Source organism: Canis lupus, chromosome 35, assembly GCF_011100685.1.
Source record: "Canis lupus familiaris isolate Mischka breed German Shepherd chromosome 35, alternate assembly UU_Cfam_GSD_1.0, whole genome shotgun sequence".
NCBI classification, from domain to species: domain Eukaryota; kingdom Metazoa; phylum Chordata; class Mammalia; order Carnivora; family Canidae; genus Canis; species Canis lupus.
In genome coordinates, this window is record NC_049256.1 from 14,788,854 (window position 1) to 14,811,061 (window position 22,208).

The following is a 22,208-nucleotide window of genomic DNA, read 5'->3' on the forward strand; positions in this document are numbered from 1 at the left end:
CCGCCTCCGCGGGGAGCCTAAGGAGTCTCGGGTTACAGCAGCATCTGGGGAAGAGCGGGCCCCGGGTTCACCTCCGGCGTCACCACCCTCGCCTTCTGCGGGGGGCGACCCGGGCAGCGGCGCCACCTCTCTGGGTCTCGCCGGGCCCGCGTGGGGAGAGGGGACCGCCCCGGGCCGGCCCCGCCCGCGCTCGCCCGGAGCCTCGGCCCGGAGCCGTCACGCGCGCCCCCTTCGCCCGCAGAGCCCAGGCGGCCCGCGTTACGCGCGGGTGGCGATCGCCGCAGCCACGCGGACTCCGGGCCGCGGGGGCGTGGCGGGGGCGTGCGGGGGGCGTGGCCTGAGGCTCCCCGCGGGGGCGGGCGCGGGGCCGGGGGCGTGCGGGGGGCGTGGCGGGGGCGTGGCCTGAGGCCTCCCCCGCGGGGGCGGGCGCGGGGGCGGGCGCGGGGGCGGGCGGGCCGCCCGGAGCGGGGGATTCCCCGGGGCTGGCGCCGGGGGAAGTCCCTGCGCGCGGGTACAAGAGAGCGGCGCGGCGGAGCGCTCCCCAGGCCGGCAGTCCCCAGCCATGTCGCGCGGCCTCCGGCTCCTGCTCCTGAGCTGCGGTAGGACCCCAGACGCCTGTGGGCGCCCCCACCCCGGGGACCCCGGGGCCCCCCGTCCCCTCTCGCTGGCTCACGCCGCTCTCTCTGTCCCCCGTGCAGCCTGCAGCCTGGCGCCCGCGGCGCGGGAGGTGAAGGTGGCTTGCTCCGAGGCGGTGGACTTGCCGTGCGCCGTCCGCAGGGAGCCCCGGGGCCCCTACGACGTGTCCTGGGCCAAGGTAAGCGCGGCGCTGCCCGCGGGCTCGCGCGCGGCCACCCCCGAGGGCTGCGACCCTGTGTCCCCCGCCGGCCTCCGAGCCCCGGGCCTCCCCGCGGCCCCCTCCCCGGCTCCTGCATCTGCTCAGAGGTTGCTCCCCGGGGACCTAATCCTCGTCCTGCCCCCGGAGGTGGCGGGGGAGGAACGATCCCGAGAAGCCGATGGGAAGGCGGAGACTCTCATTTGGATGAATCCGGGAGGCCACCTGTGGTTGTGGCCCGCGGCGGACCTGGGTATCCGGCAGGAGGCGTGTCCCCAGATTTCTGATTTCTGGTGTTTGGGGACTGTGATGCCCGGAGTTCGGGGCAGGGAGGCAAGGGCGAGGCGCTTGGAGAGGAAGGCCTGAGACGCAGGCTGCCGTGGTCGAGGCTTGCTGCCCGGGGAGTAGTTGTGTGTCGGCCACCCCCACCCCTTTGTGGGCTACCCTGGCCCCTCGCCGGTCGCTGCCGCTTGGCGCTCCCCCCCCCCCCCCCCCCAGGCCCCGCCAGGGGGGCGCCTGGGACCGCGCGCGAGCAGAGCAGCGCTCACTGCAGCAGCAGCCAGCGTCGCTGTGAAGAGAAGGGAGTTGCTCTGGGGCGTTTTTTTTTTTAAGGATTCTGCTCAACTGGAACATTTTCAGATGCTGAGACTGCGGTTCTGGCGCCTTTGCAAAGCCAAGCAGCCCCTGCTCTGTCGCTCACCTCCATGCTTGAGGTTAGGGCCCCCAGGGCACCTCTAGCTTCAGCCAAGTGCATGTGACAGCCTAGCCTTGCTCCACAGCTCTGATTGAAACTCCTGGCCTTAGAGGACATCTCTGCGTTTGCTGCTTTCCACAGAGTGCAGGGCTCTTCTTCTACCCTCAAAAAAAAAAAAAAAAAAAAAAAAATTGCTAACAAAACCTGCATCTGGCCAGTTAGCCAGGCAGCATAGGACAGTTATCTCTTGGGGGTGTGTGTGTGTGTGCGCGTGTGTGCACGCATGCACGTGCAGGCATGTGTGTGACTCCTCTCCTGGCTAGATTTCAGTTTCCCGGATGGTGCTGCACACTGCTTTTGTGTATTCTGCACAACACCAGCCTTTGCCCTGCTAATCGGGAAGGTGCTCAGTGAATTCAGGCTGGCACTCGGTGGGTTAGGTACACTGGCCATGTTGCTGCTGCCTTGGAGCTCGGTACTGTGTATGAAAGTAGGTTTGTGATCATTCTGACTTCATTTCCACTTTATTCAGTGTGGGATCAGAGAAGGGAACAATTCTGAAATCGTTCTTGTAGTAAAAACAACGGCGTGTAAAAAAAAGTATTGTAAAAACATGATTTGAAAAAACAAACAAACATGATTTGAGTGCTCTCTCTGTGCCGACCTCTGAGATGAATATTTTTTCTAATTATTTTTTTTTTAAAGATTGTATTTATTTGAGAGACAGAGATAGCGACCCAGGTAGCACAAATGGGGAGAAGAGGGAGAAGCAGGCTCCTGGCTGAGCAGCGAGCCTGATGTGGGGCTAGATCCCAGGACTCTTGGATCATGACCCAAGCTGAAGGCAGACGCTTAGCCGACTGAGCCACCTAGGCACCCCCGAGGTAAGTATTTACTGTACTATCCCAATGGACTTAAGAAAGAAGTCCTGCTACTACTGTTCCCATTTTACACAGGAGGACACTGAACCTTAGGGAATGAAGCAATCCCACTCACTGTTCCGTAGCTGGCTCAATGACGGAGATGGGATTTGAATCAAGTAGCCTGAGTTTTTAGAGGCCTGTCTTGATGTCTCTGTTTTCTACCTCAGTTACTTAAAGAAAACAAAAGTGTCCTTGATCTAGCCGGGCAGGGACTTAGTTATCTTAAAGAAGAGGAGGTGGGGAAACATGAAACCACAATCTCTTCCTGAGAGGAATTTTAAAAAGAAAAATAATATTAATATCCCCAGGGGAGTAATTAAAAAGTACTCATGAAACAAGTAGATGGAATTTCAGACTGTAAAGTTCAGACAGTTGTCAAGGTAAATCTTCTTGCACAAGGTCATTTGGAATGATGCAGTAAACCATAGCAATTAACCTTTGGCTTCTCCTTGGATGTCAGCTGATGATGTAACTCTGTAATGTATGGGCTTGGTTATTGAACACAGTTCTTCCATGATTTACCCTGAAGGTCTCTCAAAACTCTGTTAAAGAAAAAAAAAAGATTAGCAGTCTCTTGGCATTTTCTTTTTTTCTGTTGGATCATGGAATAGGATCATTGCAAAATCATACCATAGTTTATTTTTTGTTTTTTTAAAGAGGTAAACAGTGATCAAGTCGTGGTGGACAGGGAAGCTGTGCTATGCCAATAAACTATTCAGATACCTTGAAAGCAAAATGCATTGTTCCTTCAAGGTACTTTTTAACAGGTCTCAGCATGTTCTGTAGATGTGGTTCTTTTCCAGCCCAGTAATTATACCTTTGTGTTGATTTTGTTTGTACAACAAAAGTGGACAGAGTATTCTGGGAATAAGGTCAGTGGTGAAATACTGAAATACTTGGTTTTACAGAAGATTAAGCAGCTTGTCTTTTTTCCCCACATACCTTTCTTGTAAAATGTTTTAGTGAACTGGAGAGGTAGCTCTAAAAGGAGGACTTTAAGCCTGATGAGCACAGCTAGCCTCGCTCATGTCACCTCCCTTGTCATCACTAGTGTTTGTCGGGCCTCTTTGCACAACTGTGGGCTGTGAGCAGAAGCAGAGCAGAGAGTCCCTTGGAGTGGGGTTTTTGGTTGTTTTTTTTTTGTTTTGTCTTGTTTTGAACCATCCACCAGATTGATTCACATTCTCACAGGGCTTCTACATATCACAATTATGGTTATAGTGACTCACAATTTAAAATTCCACGTACCACTCGGTTCTCCCGCACCATAGGGCATCCTGCCACTGTCCAATTGGCAGTGATTACTTGTGATTACCAAAGGATCCATGTAAACCATGTGTTTCTTATCATGTCCCTTTTACAGAAAGACCCAAAGCAGAGGGCATCCAATCAGTGTTTGAAACATTAGGGTGAGTGGGGGAAGAAACAGTGTCCATTTTATCCTCTGTTTCAAAGGTACAGTGAGAGGGGGTTGGGGGAGGCTTAATACATACACAAGGGGACATGGGGGAGCCAAGAGTGGGCGGAGATAGTCCAATGCCTCTTAACTGACTTACTTCCCATGGACCAATGTCCTTCTAACTGAGATCCATCATTGGGTCCTCCTCTTATCCTCTCCATATGTACCTGTTAAGGCAGAGTGGATGATTGAGAAGAAATAGAAATGTGCATACACATATCCATCTGGATTGTAGCTAAATTTAGCCTTCGAAGTTGTGAGTTGACTGTGGTTGTTTAGGGAGGTATTTTGAGAAAATATGCAAGCCGACTTTGGTCCAGCACTCTCTCTCATTGGCTGCGAGCGATGCAGGGAGTCTTTTATGTCTGCCGGGAGTAAGAACATCCATGGAAGGGCTACTCCTGTGCTTCGTGCTGAGCCTAAGCGGAGGCATGCTCTCTTTAATGAGGCTGCGCCAGGTTTGGAGGGAGAGGATGATACTGGATGGAGGGTTTGAGCATGCTGATGTTGGCTATTAATAATAACAAGCGGTTATTTATCAGGGAGACGTAGTACCATCTTGTATCACACGAGGAGCCCGGATAACCTATGTCGATGCATAACGAAAGAGGATATTTAGTGTCAACCTAGGATGACATTGCGGGGGTGAGGACAGAGATGCGTCACAAGACAAATGCCCTTTTCAGATTATTTCCAACGGAAGGAAGAAAGAGGAAGTCACACTGGTTTCAGAGGTCAGTCTTGATTTTGTAATAGTGAGAAGAGCCCCAGCTGCGGCAGATCATGGACTGTCCCCCTGGCCCTCGATGCTGGCCGAGAGCAGGTTCATGGTTTGCATGAAGCTGCTTCAAAAGTTCCAGGATAGTCAACCATGCAGAGCTTGCTTGTCCTGGATTTGTTGTGAAACCGTCTTCCATGTATGTTGCCAATCTCCTCTTCTGTGTAGTTGTATTTCCTGTCTCCATCATCTTGTGTGATAAAGCACCGCAAAGCAAGGAAGCATTGAGAGAAGCAGATCCCGTCATAGGGCCTGAGGGTGATGAATGGTCTGGGCAGATGTAATCTGTACAGACATAAATGCTGGTGGACTCACGAAGGAGCCAGTGTGTGCCACTCACTAGACCTCCTTGATTCTAGAGTTTTATCTGTTATAAGATAGAATTTAAGAGCACGTTTTTAGGAGAAAAAGGGAACAAACACACTAAACATAGAAGCACTGAAACATTGAAGCATGAAAACGATGTATGTAGTTAGCATTAAAGAAAAGTCATCCTGTGTACTTTGGCACCTATATTACGTGCCCTGGTTGAATCATTTTTATGGGCTTTACCTTAGGTCAAACCACGAAAGACATAAAGTTGGTTTTCAGAGGTCTCTTATATTTACACTTCATTAGTCAATATTTCTAAGTCCCAAGTGTGTTCCAAGCCCTGGGACTTGTGCTGGCCATCTTAAAATCAACAGGGAACTTTTGCCAGAGAACCATCTAGAGCAAAGGCAAGGAAAAGGAATCCACAACAAGCATTTTGGGGAACCAGTGGGGGGACTGGTGATCTGGAAGGGAGAATTACACAGGAGAGGGCTGGGGGATGTTACAAAGAAGGCTGGGATAGATGGTGAGGAACCTTGAATGCCCAACTATGATGGCTTGAACTCCTTTTGGTAGCAGGGAGTCATTGAAAATTTTTAAGCAAAGAGGATGATGTAATGACACAAATCTATAAAGAAAAGCGTATTTCTTGTGGTGAAAGACACACTCTGATTCATCCTGGAAGATGAGTCCCAGAGGGAGGCCTTGTTCCCTCACTACAGCAAAATCCAATCAGGTCAACTCAGCCAAGACGTCAGCACATTGCTGAAATTTACCTTCCTTTCTTTCCTGGCCACCCATTGTGTCCTCATGGTTCTACAGAGGAGTGGGCAATACAGCATGTGGCTGCCCTGGAGGGCTTCTAGAAGTCTCAGTCAGCTGTGAATGAGCCATCACTGAGATTTTGGGACAGTGACAAATCAGAGCAAAGTTACTACAGTCTTTCAGTGTGCAAGAGAGTGAGGAAGAAGAAGGCAGCTGGGGGTTAAACAGAAATCGAACACTTATTTTCCATGAATAAAAGGGGGAACCTAGGTCATGTGAGAAACAGCATTATCTTAGTTCTATATTTGGTTATGTCACTACACAGAGAAGAGGAAGTTAGGAGAAGGTCTCAGTGATGTAAGGGAAGGTCTAGTGTAAAGCAGGGTTAAAAAGAGATTCATTACCTAAAAAAGGGTTTCTTCATCTGAAATCATTTGCATAAGCTTTTCCTGGCCACTCCAGTGATAACCCCAAATTTTCTACCAAAAGCTGTAGTCAAACCAGAGGTACTTCCCCAAGATTTAAAGAACACCCATAGACCTACTTGGATTTTTGTTTTTGCACTGGGGTCTATTTGGTTAAAATTCCCGTGTGGGTCATGTAATATTGGTACAGTCTTGGGAGCCCAAGGCTTATTTATATCACCTGGTGTTTTTGTCGAGACCAACTAGTCTACTGCATATTCTTGTCCCAAATCTCTAAGAGATGACAGATCCCAGAAGAGTGAGTAGTTGTTTAAGATTATAAATCCAGGTGGGGAAAACCTACAGGAGAAAGGATGCCAGTTGCCATAAACAATTCATAATCACTTTGGACCAGACACTCTGGTTTCTCAATCAGATTAGGCCTGTATGTCTCACTTCCCTGAGGAGAGGGGAACATGTGAGCCCAAGGAACAAGAAGGACTGGTCTACATGTGGAGATATCTCCCTCTGTAACACATTTATTTATGGGGGCAGTTCAAAGTGTACCTGTGAGTAGCACCCTTTCAGTTGCGAAGCATTGTAATCCGGGCAAAACTCACTTAAAGTAAAGGGCATATATTAGTTCATATAGTCGAAATGGAAAAAACTTCAAAATTGTAATTCACACTTCAGTTATCTCTGGTGTTGTGGGTAAAATTGTTTCCCACAGAAAGATTATCCCTGGTATCTGCAAATGTGACCTTATATGGAAATAAGGTCTTTGCAGATGTCATCAATTTAAAGTGAGCTCATACTTGATTAGGGTGGGCCCTAATCCAGTGACTGGTGTCCTTATAAGAAAACAGAGATACAGACATGGCACACAGGGAGAACACCCTAAGGTGGAGGTAGTGACTGGATTGCTGTGTAACAAGCCAAGGAATGCCAAGGATGGCTGGCAATGCCAGAAGCTTTAGGAATGAGGCACGAAACAGATTTTTCCCTAGAGCCTTCAGAGAGAGCCTGGCCCTGTCAGCACCTCGCTTGTGGACTTTTGGCCTCCAGAACTATGAGAAAATACTTTTCTTTATTTTTTACATTTTATTAAAACAATTTTAATTCCAGTATAGTTATCCCATAGTGTTATATTAGTTTCCGGTGTGCCATATAACAATTCAACAATTCTATACATTACTCAGTCCTCATCATGGTGAGTTATCCTTCATCCCCATCACCTATTTCCCCCATCCCCCCCCACCCACCTTTCCTCCGGTGACCTTCAGTTTCTTCTCTACAGTTAAGAGTCTGCTTTTTGTTTGTCTCTCTTTTCTTTTTTTGTTTCTTTCTTCTTTGTTCATTCATTTAGTTTCTTAAATTCCACATATGAGTGAAATCATATGGTGTTTGTCTTTCTCTGATTGACTTATTTCACTTTATATTATGCCATTTAGATATGTGTTGTTGCAAATGGCAAGATCTCATTCTTTTTTATGGCTGTATGTATGTATACACACACACCGTACATCTTCTTTATTCATTCATCTATCAATGTGGACACTTGGGGGGCTTCCATATTTTGGCTACTGTAAATAATGCTGTGGTAAGTGTAGTGATGCATACATCTTTTCAAATTAGCCTTTTCATCTTCTTTGGGTAAATACCCAGTAGTGGAAGTAGGGTAGTTCTTTTTTTTTTTTTTGGAAGTAGGGTAGTTCTATTTTTAATTTTTTGTGGCACCTCCATACTGTTTTCCACAGTGGCTGCACCAGTTTGGATTCCCACCAACAGTCCACGAGGGTTCTGAGAACATACATTTCTGTTAATTTAAGTCGCTCAGTTCATGGTACTTTGTTATGGCAACATAGGAAACAAATACAGCTGGATTTAGAGGTTCATGGATATCCCTAGGACGTGGTGTCTTTCTGTCCCTCAAGTCTTCTTTCTTCATATTAGTTTTATCATCAGCCTCCATCCACATGGCAGAGAGGTAATAGCTGATAGCTGCAGTCTTGTGTACCCTCTCGGGATCATGTGCAAAGGAAAAGATAGTGTCTCTCTTCTAATATCTCAACAAATGTCTGATTATATTTAAGTGGCTTTGATTGGGTCGTGTGGCTATCAGAGCCAATCTCTCTGGTCACAGATGTCAGGCCTGAGCTACATGTGCCTCTCTAGAACCAGGTGTAGTGCCCTCTGAAGGACATGACTCGGAGTCATAGGAGTGCCCCTTCCAGGTCCAGCCGGACCTACAAGATGGCAAATGGAAGAAGGATGGTTTGCATGAACAATGAATGGGCAAATCCCAGTTCCAAAGAGTTTTGCCACATTTATTATCATGATGCTTTAGAAAATCCAGAATGTTGTGGATATTTTGGACACATTGTGGGTAGAAAAATAATTTTTCTTTAGAGCAGAGGTTGGAACTTCTAGAACAACGTTGCCAAGGAGGAGACGGGAAGTATCAGCAGGAAAGAATGACCAAGAACATGGATAGAATGGAAAGCTATGAGACATAAGAACAAATTCTATGACCAGCCTTACCAATTGTAAAGCACTTTCATGTATTTTCCCTTTTGATACTTAAAATAGCTTCATGTGGCAAGTAAGAGAGTCACAGTTGGGGAAATGAGACTCAGAGATGAGGTACTTTACTGAAGAAGACCCAGCTAACTGACCACGAATCTGGACTTTGGGCCTTCGATTCCAAGGCCAGTGCCCTTGTAACTCCCTTGTTTTCTCTAAAATTTACTCATTCACTCAGCAAATGCTCTTTGAATAATTCCAATGTGCTGGGAACTATTTAGAATGTGGGCTGGGAAAATGAGAGAGAAGAGTAACATGTTTAGGGCTCCGTGTGTGATGAACAGACACTATGCCATACCATCCGCGCCCATCATCATGGATGTCTTCACACCACCCTGATGAGATACAATTACCCTAGTGTCCACTGAGCAGATGGGAGCCCAAGAGCTGTTTGGTCAGTAGGCCAAGAGCAGAACTAGCCATGGTAGGACTGGAGTTTGCTTTCAGGTCTGTTTGACTCCAAAACCTGTGCTCTTAATTACGTTGCCTCTGCCATACTCATAACTCTCTTAGCAGCCATAAATTCAGCTCTGTCTATTAGACCCAGTAAATTTCAAAGTGGAAAATCATTTTTCCAATAAAACTACACTTAGAAAAAAACGATGTTAATGCGCATACATTCTACCCTCATTATGACATCAACCTCCGAGCCAAACTATTTTGCACGTTATAAAGAGCTGTTTTTATGATGAATGGGGATTATATTGGCACTTTAATTGAGTTAGAAACCAAGGTACATGAAAGTTAGTGCATGAGAAATGCAATAAAGAAAAAGCTGTTCAGTGTGATTGGAATATAGCAGATTACTCTCAAACCATGTTTAAATACATAACGTCCATACCTTTAAATACATTTAATCAAATTGTTGAGTTAAATATTTATATGTATATATAAGCACACACATTTTGCCCATCAGAAAAAAAAAAATCTCTTCCTTTTCTTCTAGTTTTCTATCACATTCTTAACAGATCTCATGTCTGGTAAATTTGAATTCCAGGTTTGTGATCTAAATCCTTTCTTTGCTGTAGGTATGGAACAATTACTCTCTTCTATTTAAACATGGTAATCTAGAAGGTGAGCATGTATTTGGATAAAATTATTTAAACTTAAAAAAATAACTTTCCACCATAATAGGATTTTTGACTGAAATATTAGTTCAATTTCAAACATATTAAATCTTTATTTGATTTCTTTTATTCGACTTCAAATTTGTCCATCATTTAAAAAACTCCACTTAATTCACATGCCCTTAAAATTAATTCTTGTATTTGCTTGCTTTAGCGTTGAGCAAATTAAAGAGTTTATTTAATTTGGGGCTTGTGGTTTCCTTAAGGTCAAATCTCCATTTTAGAGAGAGAATATGCTGCTTAAATTATTTAGTCTTTTAGAGGGCCTTGAGACAAATCAAATATCCTTCGGCTTTCTGAAAATGAGATGTCCTGTATTTTACCCTTCTCTAATCCAATCAAAAATATAGAATTGTCAGCGTAAGAGTTAATGCATGGAGAGTGGATTTTTAAAACATAATTGGGATGAGTGTTTTGAGGAATTAATTTGCCCAAATCGTGTTGTGGTTTAGCACACTACAATATTAGCTTTGTAAAGTACGCATTAAATAGTCCCCATCAATTATGCTTGGCTGTGAATGAATCTGAGGGTTCCTTTTGTTATAAATTACTATTTCCTAAAATGCTTTTGCAGAGAGGCAATGAAACACTTTCAGATTTGGAATGTTTAAGAGCTGTTCTTTGCCAGTGGTTGATTTTGAGCCAGCTCAAATGTTTATAAGAACTCATAAAACAAAGCAAAGTTGAGGATGGCCCATGTGCTGGTTGCTTCATTGGCCTCTTTCTGAAAGTCTCCTCCGGTTCTTGAATGGTGCAGCTCTTGCCACAGCAGACTCACCTGGTAGCTGCTTGGGTACAGAACTGAAGTTAATGATCTGAACTTTTGCATAAAAAGTCTCTCAGTACTGGTGGTACCTGCTTGCATTTTGAGCGTGCAACACGAACATAAAATCTACGACTATTTTTGCAGCTGTAGGCAAGTCCCAGAATCCCCAGATGGAGTCACATGAGAAGGTTTATCTCGAAATGGCATAAAGAAGGGATGGAATAGGCGTTGTGTGTACCTACAGCTTGAAGCTAGAGGGAGCATTCTGAAATGTTTCCAGGTGCATTGTGTGAATTCACAGAGGGTTCCTTCTGCGGTAGTTAGTCATCAGGCAAAGACCGCTGCTCATGACTTTAGCAAGAGTTCCCAAGTTCAACCAGTAAGTTTTCTGGGTCTTTCAGGAAAAGCCAGGAAGAGGTTGCAAGATGGCCTCAATGAGAGTTGAGATATTTTGTGATGACCCCACGGATGGGTGTGATGGATCAATCAAAATTCTGTAGGTTGCTTTGGCACTCCTTGTTCTGCCTTTCTGTCTGCCCTCTGTTTTTCTCATGATCTCACTCTGCCTTTGTTTTGCTGGTTGAAAATAACTAGAGGCCACTGGAGGTTTAGCCACAGGCCCATGGAAATCTGACCATCAAATAAGCGACTGTTCACTGTTGTTACTGCTGATTTTTAAAGGGAATTCTTTTCTGCAAATAGGTGGAAGGCCACCGCCAGCCAGCATTGATCATCTGCACACACTCGCTTCAGCCGGCATGATAATAGGGCCACTTTTTATAAATAAACATAATAGTTTATGTTTCCGCCCCTTCCAGAGGGGTCTGCAGTGTTGATCTTGACTTTCAGATGGATCTTTCTGAGTTGAGAGAAGGATCACTGGATGGGACCAGGGGACCCCAAGGAGAAACCCGGAGATCAATAATCTCAAAATATTTGCTGCAACCAAGTTTCCGTCCTTCCAGATGCAAGGTTTTTAGCAAAGCAGAGTCCGCTGAAATCTATTAGAAATAAACCTGAGTTGATGTATTTGGAGGTAAATTCAGGAAAGAAAAGCAGGATGAGACATCAGTGGAGACTGCAGAGACTGGGCTGAGTTCGTTCAAACTGGTCTCGTGGAGGTGTGAGGGCAGATCTCGGGACACATGGGCCCTGGGGTCCTGGGCACCTGCCCCTCAGTAGCGCTGGTAGGAGGGAGCCCCTCTGCCACGTGTGGAGGAGGGGACAGGCATGAGCACACGATGAGGCTGCAGTTTTTGGTTCAGTTAGGCTTGAAAAGGGAAAACCTGGGTTAAATTGGATGTTTAACCACACACATGCACTACACATGCCACACACACCAGATTCAGTTGGATGGCTTTAGCCCCTCCTAACTTTCCTTGGGCACTCCTTGTTTTTTGCTTTATTTTTGAACATCTAAAGGCTCCAGTCTGTAGATCCTTGATTATTTAGGAAGGGACCTTTCAACACAAGAAGAACCGTCAAGAAATGGGATTTACTTTCATAGACTCTGCCTGAGAGAAGCCATTAGTCTCAGCCCCGTGTGCTGGCAGTGAGTGGAGCAGGGTTCCTTGCGGGAGCGGTAAATCTGCCACCAGATGTCTCTGTAGCCCGCTCCGCAGAATGCTAACAAGCATAACCAGCACCGAAGGCGAAGGCGGTGGAAGCTGGAGCCCTGGCTTTCTCTTGACCTGGAGGTGCATTCCCTCACCTAGTAAATTAAGCAGAAGCCACTGAGTGTGTGTAGTACATGGTGTGTGTTGTGTGTGGAGTACGCACGTGTGGGTTGCATATGTGTAGTGTGTGGGGTGTGTGTATAGTGTGTGTGTAGTGCATGTGTGCTGTGTGTGTAGCGTGTGTACAGCATGCGTGTAGTATGTTTGCAGTGTGTGCTATGTGTGTAGTGTGTATGTAGTGTGTGTGTGGTGCGTGTAGTGCATGAATAGTGTGTGTGGTGTTTGTAGAGTGCATGTGTGTTGTGTGTGTTGTGTGTGTATGTGTACAGCATGCGTGCAATATTTTTGTGGCATGTGGTGTGTGTAATGTATAGTGTGTGTAATGTGTGTGCAAGTGTGTAGTGTGTGCCGTGTGTGTGGTGTGTGTAGTGCATGTATAGTGTGTGTAGTGTGTGTATAGTGCGTGTGTGTTGTGTGCGTATGTGTATAGCACGTGTGTAGTATTTTTGGCGTGTGCAATGTATAGTGTGTGTAAATGTGTGTGCAGCACGTGTGTAGTGTGTGCTGTGTGTGTACCGAGTGTGTGCGTGTTCTTCCCTGAGCTGCCCCTGCCTCACTGGTTGCTGCTTCTCCGCACCGATGGCCCTTGGAGAGCGGGAGAGGAGTTGCCGCCTCCCAGCCCAGAGTAACCGCGGGGAAAGGCAGGTGAAGGCACGGCAGTGAGACCTGCTAGTCGCTGTGTCTTTCCCTGGGGTGGCTCCTTGGTGCTGTCCCTGTGGTAGGGACAGGTAAGGAATGCCACTGAGTCTCATGCTCCCTGCTGGTCCCTGGCCATCCAGCCAAGGGCAAGGGCTGCCCCTGAGCTCTGAGAACAACGACTTGCCTTCCCCATTTGTGTAAATCAGTTTTAGAAGCTGGAAAACATTTCAGTGGAGGACCAGCGGGCAAGCTACTTAGGCAAACTGAAAGTCTATCTGGGGGAATGTGGTGGTAATGTGGTGGCCTAATCTCTGAAGTACTAGATGATGAAAAGACCCCACCGATTTGACCAAGAAGATAGTTCAGGGAGAGAGACCCAGCCAGGTTAGGTGGGCTGAATTTGGCATCTCCCACGGTCAGGCTGGTCTGTCCTGGCTACGAAAATTTAAGCGGTCAGTGTCCTTCCATGTACATCTTGGTATGACCAGCACATGATCTGACATGTAAAGTGTCCACATGGCACCGCTGCCAGCTGCCTTCCCGCCCTGGCAGAGAGGCAGGGTGCTACGACCTGTGACATCATGCGCGGCCCCACAGATAACCCAGGTTTGGAAGAACAAGATGTCCACTTAGAGGGGGTGTTTCTGATGCATCTCTGTGCTTTTCACTGGGGTTGTCGGGCAGTGGTTTGTAGTTTAGGAGCATTTCCAGACAAAGAGCTGAGATACAAAACTAGGAATCAATCAGTGGGTGAGTTGATATCTGAAGAACACAAGAGAACATTTAATACAGAACGATCAGCAACAAAATGGGACTCAAAGTGATTCACGTACTTCATCTCATAACCCTTGTCAGCACGTCGTTATCGTCAGCAGCAGCACTCTGCTTTGTCGGGGCTGGAAGCTGGGGTACGCAGGATCATGAAATTCGAGCCTGATCTGATTCCAGAAAACAGAGCCTTAAAGAATTTTCATAGATTTTTCTCCTCCTCCCCTGAAGGTCATATGTACATCATATTTTGTTAAAAAAAAAAAAAAACTAGCTGAGGATGGATGTTATGAAACCCAGAGGTGGAACCCTGGTGGTGGTGGCGGGGTCGGGGAGCAGTGTTTGCAGGCTCCGTCACAGCCTGATGCAGTGGGATTCTCTTTCAACAGCTCACAGAGGGCGGCGAGGAGAAGATTGAGGAGCTCCGGGACGGTCTGCACTCTCAGAAGGAAGGCTCCTTAGCGGCCCCCGAGGAAAGGCTGCACTTGAAGATCCGAAACACTACCACCTCCGACTCAGGGACATACAGGTGCACCGTGGAGGAGCTGGACGGGCAGAGAAACCAAAGCGGCACTGTGACCTTGAAGGTGACAGGTGAGGTGACCTCTGTACCTGGTCCCTCCTGGCAGCAGGGGTGTGCACTTGCAGTCGGGTCCTCGGACTCATCCTCTCGACTGGAGTCTGACCCAGAGCTTCAGATCCTGTCTGTGGCTCAAAGCTGAATTCTCCTGCGAGTGTCAGAACTTTTTCCCTCCCTCCCCCCTCCCTCCCTCCCTTCCTTCCTTCCTTCCTTCCTTCCTTCCTTCCTTCCTTCCTTCCTTCCTTCCTTCCTTAATAAGGACAGATCTACCCTAGTCGGACAGATGCCAAATGTAGCCAAACCACTAATCCGGGTGTTGTTGATTCATACAAGAGCCCTTTGAAGCAAATAGGAAGTATCTCAGACTAATTTTTGGAGGACAGAGAAACTGTGTAGTCCAGAACACATCAGGTTACTGTATGATATTCCGCTCGCTTGCGCCTTCTCACCCGGCCTAAGGGGGCTGTATCATGTGGCCACCTTTCTACCATGAGAATAGCATTTCCCTCCCATTTACAGTAATTACATTGCCCAATACCTCAACTCAAGAAATAGCGAGAAAATAATGTTCCAGTGATAGAATACACGTTTTTGCTCTATGCAGTAATACCAAGAAGTGAGCTCCAGGACGAGGATTATCTCTTTGGATTTTTTCCCCCCATTATTTTTCTTTATGGAGCTTAAAATAAGCCTTGCCTTTGACTTTTGCCCAGTGCTTTTTCGTGGCTGAGGCTTGAAATGACAAACACGTTGTTGTCACAAGAGTGCCTGATTTTTGTACCATAATGACTTTCTCCTTTTAGCGGGAATCTGACTTAAGAACATTAGTTTTTTCACAAGAACACGGTCGCTGTGTAGGGCTCACCATACACACACACACATACACGCACGCACACACCCTGCCCTTCTCAATCTGGGGCCCCTTCTGCTGCTTTTGTTTGTCTTCACGCCCTAGCTCCACTGGACACCACACGCTGGCTGCTGTTCTTCGCCGCGCCAGCCCCACAGGAGGCTGTCCGTGAATACTCGCACTTGCGAGAGTGATGGAGGAGAGCCACCTTGCAGGGGACAGCAGAGAGAGGAAGGCATGTGGTGTGGGGAGTGGAGCTGAGAGAAATGGAGAACAGCTGCCTTCCTCTCCTTTGTTTTCCCGAGGCCAACATTGCCTGTGAGCTCGCTGGTCAGACTCTGGAGTCACTTGGATCTGGTTCAGTTAGGAGCGATGGCACTTGAGTGTGTTGACCTTGGGCCACTCTCAGTTCTCTCATCTCTCAGATGGGGGCGAACACATCTCCCACAAGCGCTGATGGTGAAGGTTGAATGGGATGTCACACAAAAGTGCCTTGTCCCGTGCCTGGGGTACATGGAGTGTCGCATAAATGTTAGGAGCCATTAGGACAGTCGCTCTCCACCTTTCTTTTCTTGAGTCATGGACCGTGGCGTGAACCCATCCCACCCCTGCTATTGAAGTTTTGAATCCAGCCTCACAGGTTGCCAGCTATACCAAGGCCCATTCAGGGCCCCAGGGAGGATCCCCTTGCCCACCCCCCACCCCCACCCCCCAGTTGTCTGCATCCACCTGCTCCTGCCTGGGCCTTCCAGCAGATCCAGCACACATTGCATGTCACATCTGAGTGAGGGCTGGCTGTCTCTTCCACGTCTCCTCCTGGGCTGAAGGCCTGGCTCCTCCTTCCTTTGCGTCCCCAAGTGCTGCAGCCACAGGGGAGCCCCTAGCCCACCTTTGCTGCCGGCCTTGGCAGAGGAGCTTTCATGATTCTATAAAAATGTGCCGACTTCTTCCTTCAGTACTAGCTGGGCAGCTTGCCTGCCTTGTTCCTTCAGCCCCTAGTCCTCCTGAGGTGAGAACACCTAGCGTTCTGCACAGCACCACCGAAGCTAGGTAACTCAGATTAACAAATGGTGTGTCATCTGCTGTGAGGACATCAGAGAAGCCAGGATAGGCCCAGCACCTGAAGTGGAGGCAGATGGGCAGCAGGGTCAGTCTGGCCCGGACTCGCGGCTCCACCACCTGCCCTACTCCCGCAGCCTCTCTGCACCCTCTCTGCACCCCGAGCCCTTCATCTGTAGGATGGGGATCCTCAGGCCTGCCTCCTGTGATTGAGATGTTGTAGGCCCAGCCCATTGCACACAGCCAGGCACAGGTGCAGGTGCACAAGTAAGCACCAGCCGCTCCCGTCACTACTGTCACGGCTGTTGCTCTTGCTCTTCTTTCCCAGTGGCACAGACGTGAGCTTAGGAGTGGAAGACAAGCAGAACTGAAAAAACACCAGCGCAAAGCATTCTCAGCTTTTTATCATGGTAGGAAAGTCCTGTTAAATAGCTTCACATTTTACTCTTTTTTTTTTTTTTTTTTTTTTTAAGGATGCCCTAAGGAACGCAAAGAGACTTTTCAGAAATACAGAGCTGAGATTGTACTGCTGCTGGCTCTGGTCGTCTTCTACTTAACACTCATTATTTTCACTTGTGTAAGTATCTTTTTAAAAACACCTATTATTATGAAAAGAACACCCAGGGTGCCAATCTGAATATATTTGGTAGATAGTGTGAATCATTTAATGGTGGCGAGAGATGTTCTTCTCTGAACCCTGCATTTGTCGAGCACACTCCCCCCACCTGCACCGTGAAGATCATTGCGGGAAGGGCCCCACTTGTTTTCAATCTGCTTGGTCTGCACACAGCACTGCAAGGAGAAAACAAAATAAGGTGTGTGAGGAAGGTTTGAGAAAGGCCTGGTGGGTACAATGGTAGAAAGCACAGCACCGACTTCCCACCGTCCTGGGGCAGAGGCACCCCTCTTCCCAGAGGCTGGTTACCCTGCACAGCCACGGTGGTAGATCAGTCTCTATCTCCTGTTCTTGAACTATTTCCTTCTGGTGGGTTCTCCTCTTATATTTTTGGAACTTCCACCCACTGCTTGAGAATTAACCCTGAGAAGCCAGGGTAGTGGGGTATATACAGGGAGTGTCCTGGGATGGAGGATGGCTGGCCAGGACTTAAATGTCCTTGGCATGCCCTTGAGCTATTGGTAGCAGACCCTCCAGCTCAAAGACCCTGAACCTCTTTCTGCACGGTTGCACACCTTGGTTTCCCAAAGTTGTAGGGGACCAAGGCCAGCTCTGGTCCTGACCCACTAGGAGGTGATCTGTCCTGTATGTCTCAATGCCATCAGGATGGACTGGCTACTTAGGGACCAGGACAGAGCTCATCCAAGAGCTATCTCTGGGCCAGTGCTTTTCACTCATTGGCCCCCTCCATTCACTTCCTTGTCTCTCTGGCCATGTACTTCTCTCTTGGGTGCTATTTTGAACATCTGTCCATCTAAAGACCCCAGGGAGCACCTACTGTGTACAGGCACTAAGCTAGGCACTGGCAGGGGACATAAAAAGATTATAAGACATAGTTCCTGCCCTCCAGGAGCTTTCAATTTGGTCATTAGAGTCATTTGCACGCAAGATAATTGGAATTACTGGAGAGTAAATTTTAAAAATGAGTGACTTTAGTTTCTTGTTGGCAAATGATTTTCTAGGCAGATAACAAACAGTAGGGGCTTGAAATGGCCTCGGTCTGTAGTCAGAGCATCTTCTGGTCAGTCTGGAGCTGCCAGTGAAATAGTACGAACCCACTTGTAGAGTGAGTGAGGCTGCCAGAATGAGCTGGCCAGCCAGCATTAAGGGAATGATGCATTTTCTCAGTTATTAATTTCTCAACTTAACTCTTATTTTTCAGAAGTTTGCACAACAACAGAGTATTTTTCCAGATTTTTCTAAGCCTCGCATGGAACGAGCTTTTCTCCCGGTCACCTCCCCACATAAGCATTTGGAGTCAGTGACTTTTCACAAGACAGAAGTGGTATGAGCAGGATCTCTGCAGGTTGTTTTTCCTAAAGGCGAAGAAGGCTCAGTGGTGTGCCTGTATGTCCCACAGGACAAGAGAAGAATGAGCCCCCACACCGAAGAAGGCATTCCTTCCTGTGAAGTCCTTCTGAAATCCCTGACAGCAGGTCCCGGCCCACTTTTTGTGAGCAGGACTTTGGAAGCCATTACATGACCATGTAGCATGGGGCCACCTGCAGGGAGTCCCTCGTGCTGCTGCTTCACAGCTACCTTTTAGCATTTTTCTCAGCTATCTGGTCAACCTCTTGGAAATCTTTTCAGTCATATACAAGCTATGGTGAGACACAGTTGGAAAAGGGTCTTGGGAAATTCTGATGCCTGGAGCTGGCCCTGTGATAGACTCTCGACGACTGCCGTCCTCTGCACATCTGGGAAACATCTTTTTGAATTTGCTGTGTTTTCTTGTACTAACCCAGATGGTTTATGTCTGGGAGAAATCGACAGGCCAAACTGTAAGACAGTGGGGAATATTTAGCAAATAATTTCCTGGTGTGAAGGCTCTGCTAGAACTAAGGAGTATTTCTGTACATAGAAATAACAAGTTGATGAAGTGTTCCCCAATGGGGCTTTTTCATCTGGGAAAGACACCCATAAGGAAGCAATAAAGAAGAGTGCCACATTTATTTTTAAATCCATAGATACCTGTCAAAGAAGGATTTGTCTTGTTTTCTCCTTTAGAAATCTACATCTGTAGTTGTCAGGGCTGACAGACAAGTCACCTCAGTATGGAGAGTAAGTACAATGTCAGAGAAGCCAGAGAACATGACCACAGGATAGTGAGCTAGGTGATGACCTGATGGAAATGTTGGGCCGATTGTGTAATCTGGGCTCTAGCCCGTTGTCCCACTACCTGACTGTATGATCTCAATCATGGTCTTCATGATTTCTACTTTTTCAATGGTAAACCGAAAGGTTGTTGTCTGAGTAGATTGCAATAACATATGTGGAAATGCTTTGGAAAAGCATAAAGCACTATAAAAATTTGAAGCTCTATTGGGTCATTATCCTTATTATTACAGTGGTGTTCTGAGCCTGAGAGAATGCCTTTCATTTTTCATGTTTTCCGTCATTCCAAACAAAGAAAGCCACAAATAAGACCTTCCCATAGTCTTCTAGGAGTTCTTCTGGGGAAGTAAGGAGGCCAGGTGAGTGACACAGCAGCTAAAAGTACTCCAAGATATGGACACACAGGAACCACTGGTCCATGGGGACAAGGGAGTCCATAAAATGCTATATGGACATTTTGATAGTTGTTGGGTTTCTTTTATAAAACTTGGCCCTTTCCCAACTTGCTTTCCTAAGAGATTTGATCCCATGAGTAGTGTGTGGATGGCCCACACTGATATTAGGGAGTCAAAGGAAAGCCAAGATAATTCCATGTTCTTGCTTCTTTGTCACATCCTTCATGTCATGAGATGAGTGCATGTGAATAGGGAGTGTTCTTTTTTTATATTTAAAACTACTCATAAAATGTTGGAATAAGTGCTAAGATATCTGTAAACTAGTTTGAGAACCAGAACCCAAGATGAAGTTCTAGAGATGTCACATTGGCTGAGCCCTTCCTCAGGGAGGGTGTTTATGGCAGGTGGACCTCTATGCAACAGCACCCCCTTGTGCCCGAGGATGCCCTGAATCTATCCTCCTGTTGCCTTGCCACTACGTAGCCCATGATCATTTGACTACATGCATGACCACTGGCCTGGGGATTGAAAGAATGGGGGTTTTGACTTCAGAAGGATGTGTACAATCAGAGTCTCTGTACCTGGGATTTCTCAGGTTTCACTCAAGATTCTCAGATAGATCCATTACCCTCAAAATGATAGGAGCAGCCTAGTACAGGTGGTTATAATAGTTGTAAAAGTATAGGTGAATCCTCTTTGGAACATGGCTCTTTATAAAGATGAAGGTTCATAAAATGTAAAAGCTGTAGATTCCCTTTCAGTGGAATCAACTCCCTTCCCAAATGCTTTACCAAAAGTGCTGGGGAGACCATTGGCATGGTAATTAAGAGCTCCTTACCCAGGTTTGAAGCAAAACTGACAAATTTTGCCCCTTTGGCAGCCTAAGCTGGCAGATCTCTAGACTAAGAATAAGAACATTGTCTGCCTAATAAGTGTGTTGTGAAGATTAAATGAGGTAAGAGGTCTAAGAGCTGAGCCCAGCATCTGGCAAATAGTAAGCCTTAGAGTAATATTAGAACAAGAAAGAACAAAAATGGCAGCAGAGAAGATGGCAGTGGCCATGAATCTTTGACAAAGTGCTTCTGTTAAAAGGAAGGAATTGACTTGGTATGGGAGGCATGTTGCTTTCAGAGGATAAATACACAATGAAACCAAATGCTTAAAAAAAAAAAAAAAAGAAACCAAATGCTTCGTGGCCATTAGGGTTACAGTTCAGGAAAGAGGAGGATGGGGGGCACCCTTCATTAGCTTGCGTTGATTCAGGCTAAAAACATCATGGAGAAATCAGACTCCACAGTTTGCACCTACTGTTTGGTATGAGAAAAGATTATGTGTGTGTGTGTGTGTGTGCGTGCGCGCAAGAGAGAGCAGAGTAAGTTGGGTAGGGCAGGATTTATCAAGGACAGTGAACTGCCTTGATCGAAGAAGGGAGATGATCATATTTGTTTTTGTCTCCACTGCCAGGGAAAGCTTGATTCTCCAGGCCCTCCTTTGTCTATGGAGTTAGATCTATAGTTCAAATAATTTCACCTTGGGATGTCCCAAGACACAAATACAGACATGAGTATCAGCTCCACATCTTTCCAAAAGACAGCCTGTGGTTTTTGTTTTCATAAAAATTCTTAGGAGGTTTCATCATAGAAAACACTGAGCTGCACTCACAGAACCCAACAGAGCCCGATTATTTGCTGGGGTTGCAGGAGAAGGGATCTAGCCACAGCCTGTGGACATAGAGTATGTGAGGCTCATGTGTTCAACCCCATAGCTCAGGGACAGTAGGAGTCTCAGAATAATGCTCTGGTTCTCCCGCCCTTCCTTCATTGGCAACTTTATTTGGCTGGATTAACTGGATAGTTGTTTGATACTCCATCTTTCCTACGTAAAAACATCAAAAGGCATAAAAATCCTAGTCTAGGAGCTGCTTGCTTAATTCAGCAGCAATTAATCTGTCACAGTTTTACAACTGATTGTTTGCAGAGCCAGAATTGATCGAATTGGTTGGTAAAATACAATCAATCAACTCTTTGGTCAGAGTCTATTATTACTATTTATTCACTTAAGACTGTGTTTGTTTTCTAACTTTCATTTTTAAATTACATAAGAAGTTAAAATTCTACCAACTGTAGAATTCTAACGCCTGGAGTGTCTTGTGTGGATGTGTGTGTTGAATGGGTAAAGTTAAATGTAAGTGCGTTTGCTGAGCGCTTACTTGGGACAAAGTACTACTGTAGGCATTCTGTGCTCTACTCAGAAAAAGCAAGACCCACCCTTCCATTCAAGAGCTTTAAGCACAGCTACCCGTTAACATTAGGCGACTATGCAAAGAAGAATGGGAACACAAAGGACTGTGGGAAGGTCCAACTTAATGTAGGAACTCCTTAGAAGAACTGATTCCATTTGAACTTGGACTTGAAAGATAAGCAAGATTTGGGGTGGTAGTGATGGGTACGGAAGGGCGGTGGGAATGGGAAAGACACACTCTCTAAAGCAAAAGGTAGAGCACACACTTGAGCAGAGAATTGTATGAGGGTTTTGTAGGCAGAGGGGACCCAGAGTCCAGGCCACATAGGGAGGAAGCAATAAAGGATGGTAGACAAGATTTTGTAGAGAATTTGTATGGCGGGACGGTAAGGAAGGATTCTGAATTGCGCAGCTGTAAGGTTAGACCCATTTCCAAGAAAATAACCAAAGAAGCCCAAAGTGAAGGATGAAACAAAGGAGCTGGAGAAGATGGGAAGCAGGAAGAC

At 46.7% G+C, this 22,208-nt stretch overlaps 1 protein-coding gene across 2 annotated transcripts; it reads left to right on the forward strand.

Annotated features, from left to right (window-relative positions):
• The first annotated feature begins 467 nt into the window (after positions 1 to 467).
• Positions 468 to 19,273, forward strand: CD83 (CD83 molecule). 2 transcript variants are annotated; one of them, XM_038584205.1, is made up of 5 exons: positions 468 to 599; positions 699 to 814; positions 14,176 to 14,380; positions 16,749 to 16,852; positions 18,114 to 19,273. In XM_038584205.1, the coding sequence occupies exons 1-5, from the start codon at positions 563 to 565 to the stop codon at positions 18,240 to 18,242; spliced, it is 591 nt and encodes a 196-aa protein (XP_038440133.1). In that variant the 5' UTR covers positions 468 to 562; the 3' UTR covers positions 18,243 to 19,273. The 2 variants fall into 2 exon arrangements, with proteins under 2 accessions (XP_038440133.1, XP_038440134.1); XM_038584206.1 differs by having other exon boundaries at positions 18,117 to 19,273.
• Positions 19,274 to 22,208: the final 2,935 nt, after the last annotated feature.

Coding starts and splice junctions, on each gene's coding strand:
- CD83 (XM_038584205.1), top strand. CDS start 563: ATGTCGCGCGGCCTCCGGCTCCTGCTCCTGAGCTGCG. Junction 815..14,175: donor ACGACGTGTCCTGGGCCAAG/GTAAGCGCGGCG, acceptor CTCTTTCAACAG/CTCACAGAGGGCGGCGAGGA. Junction 14,381..16,748: donor TGTGACCTTGAAGGTGACAG/GTGAGGTGACCT, acceptor TTTTTTTTTAAG/GATGCCCTAAGGAACGCAAA.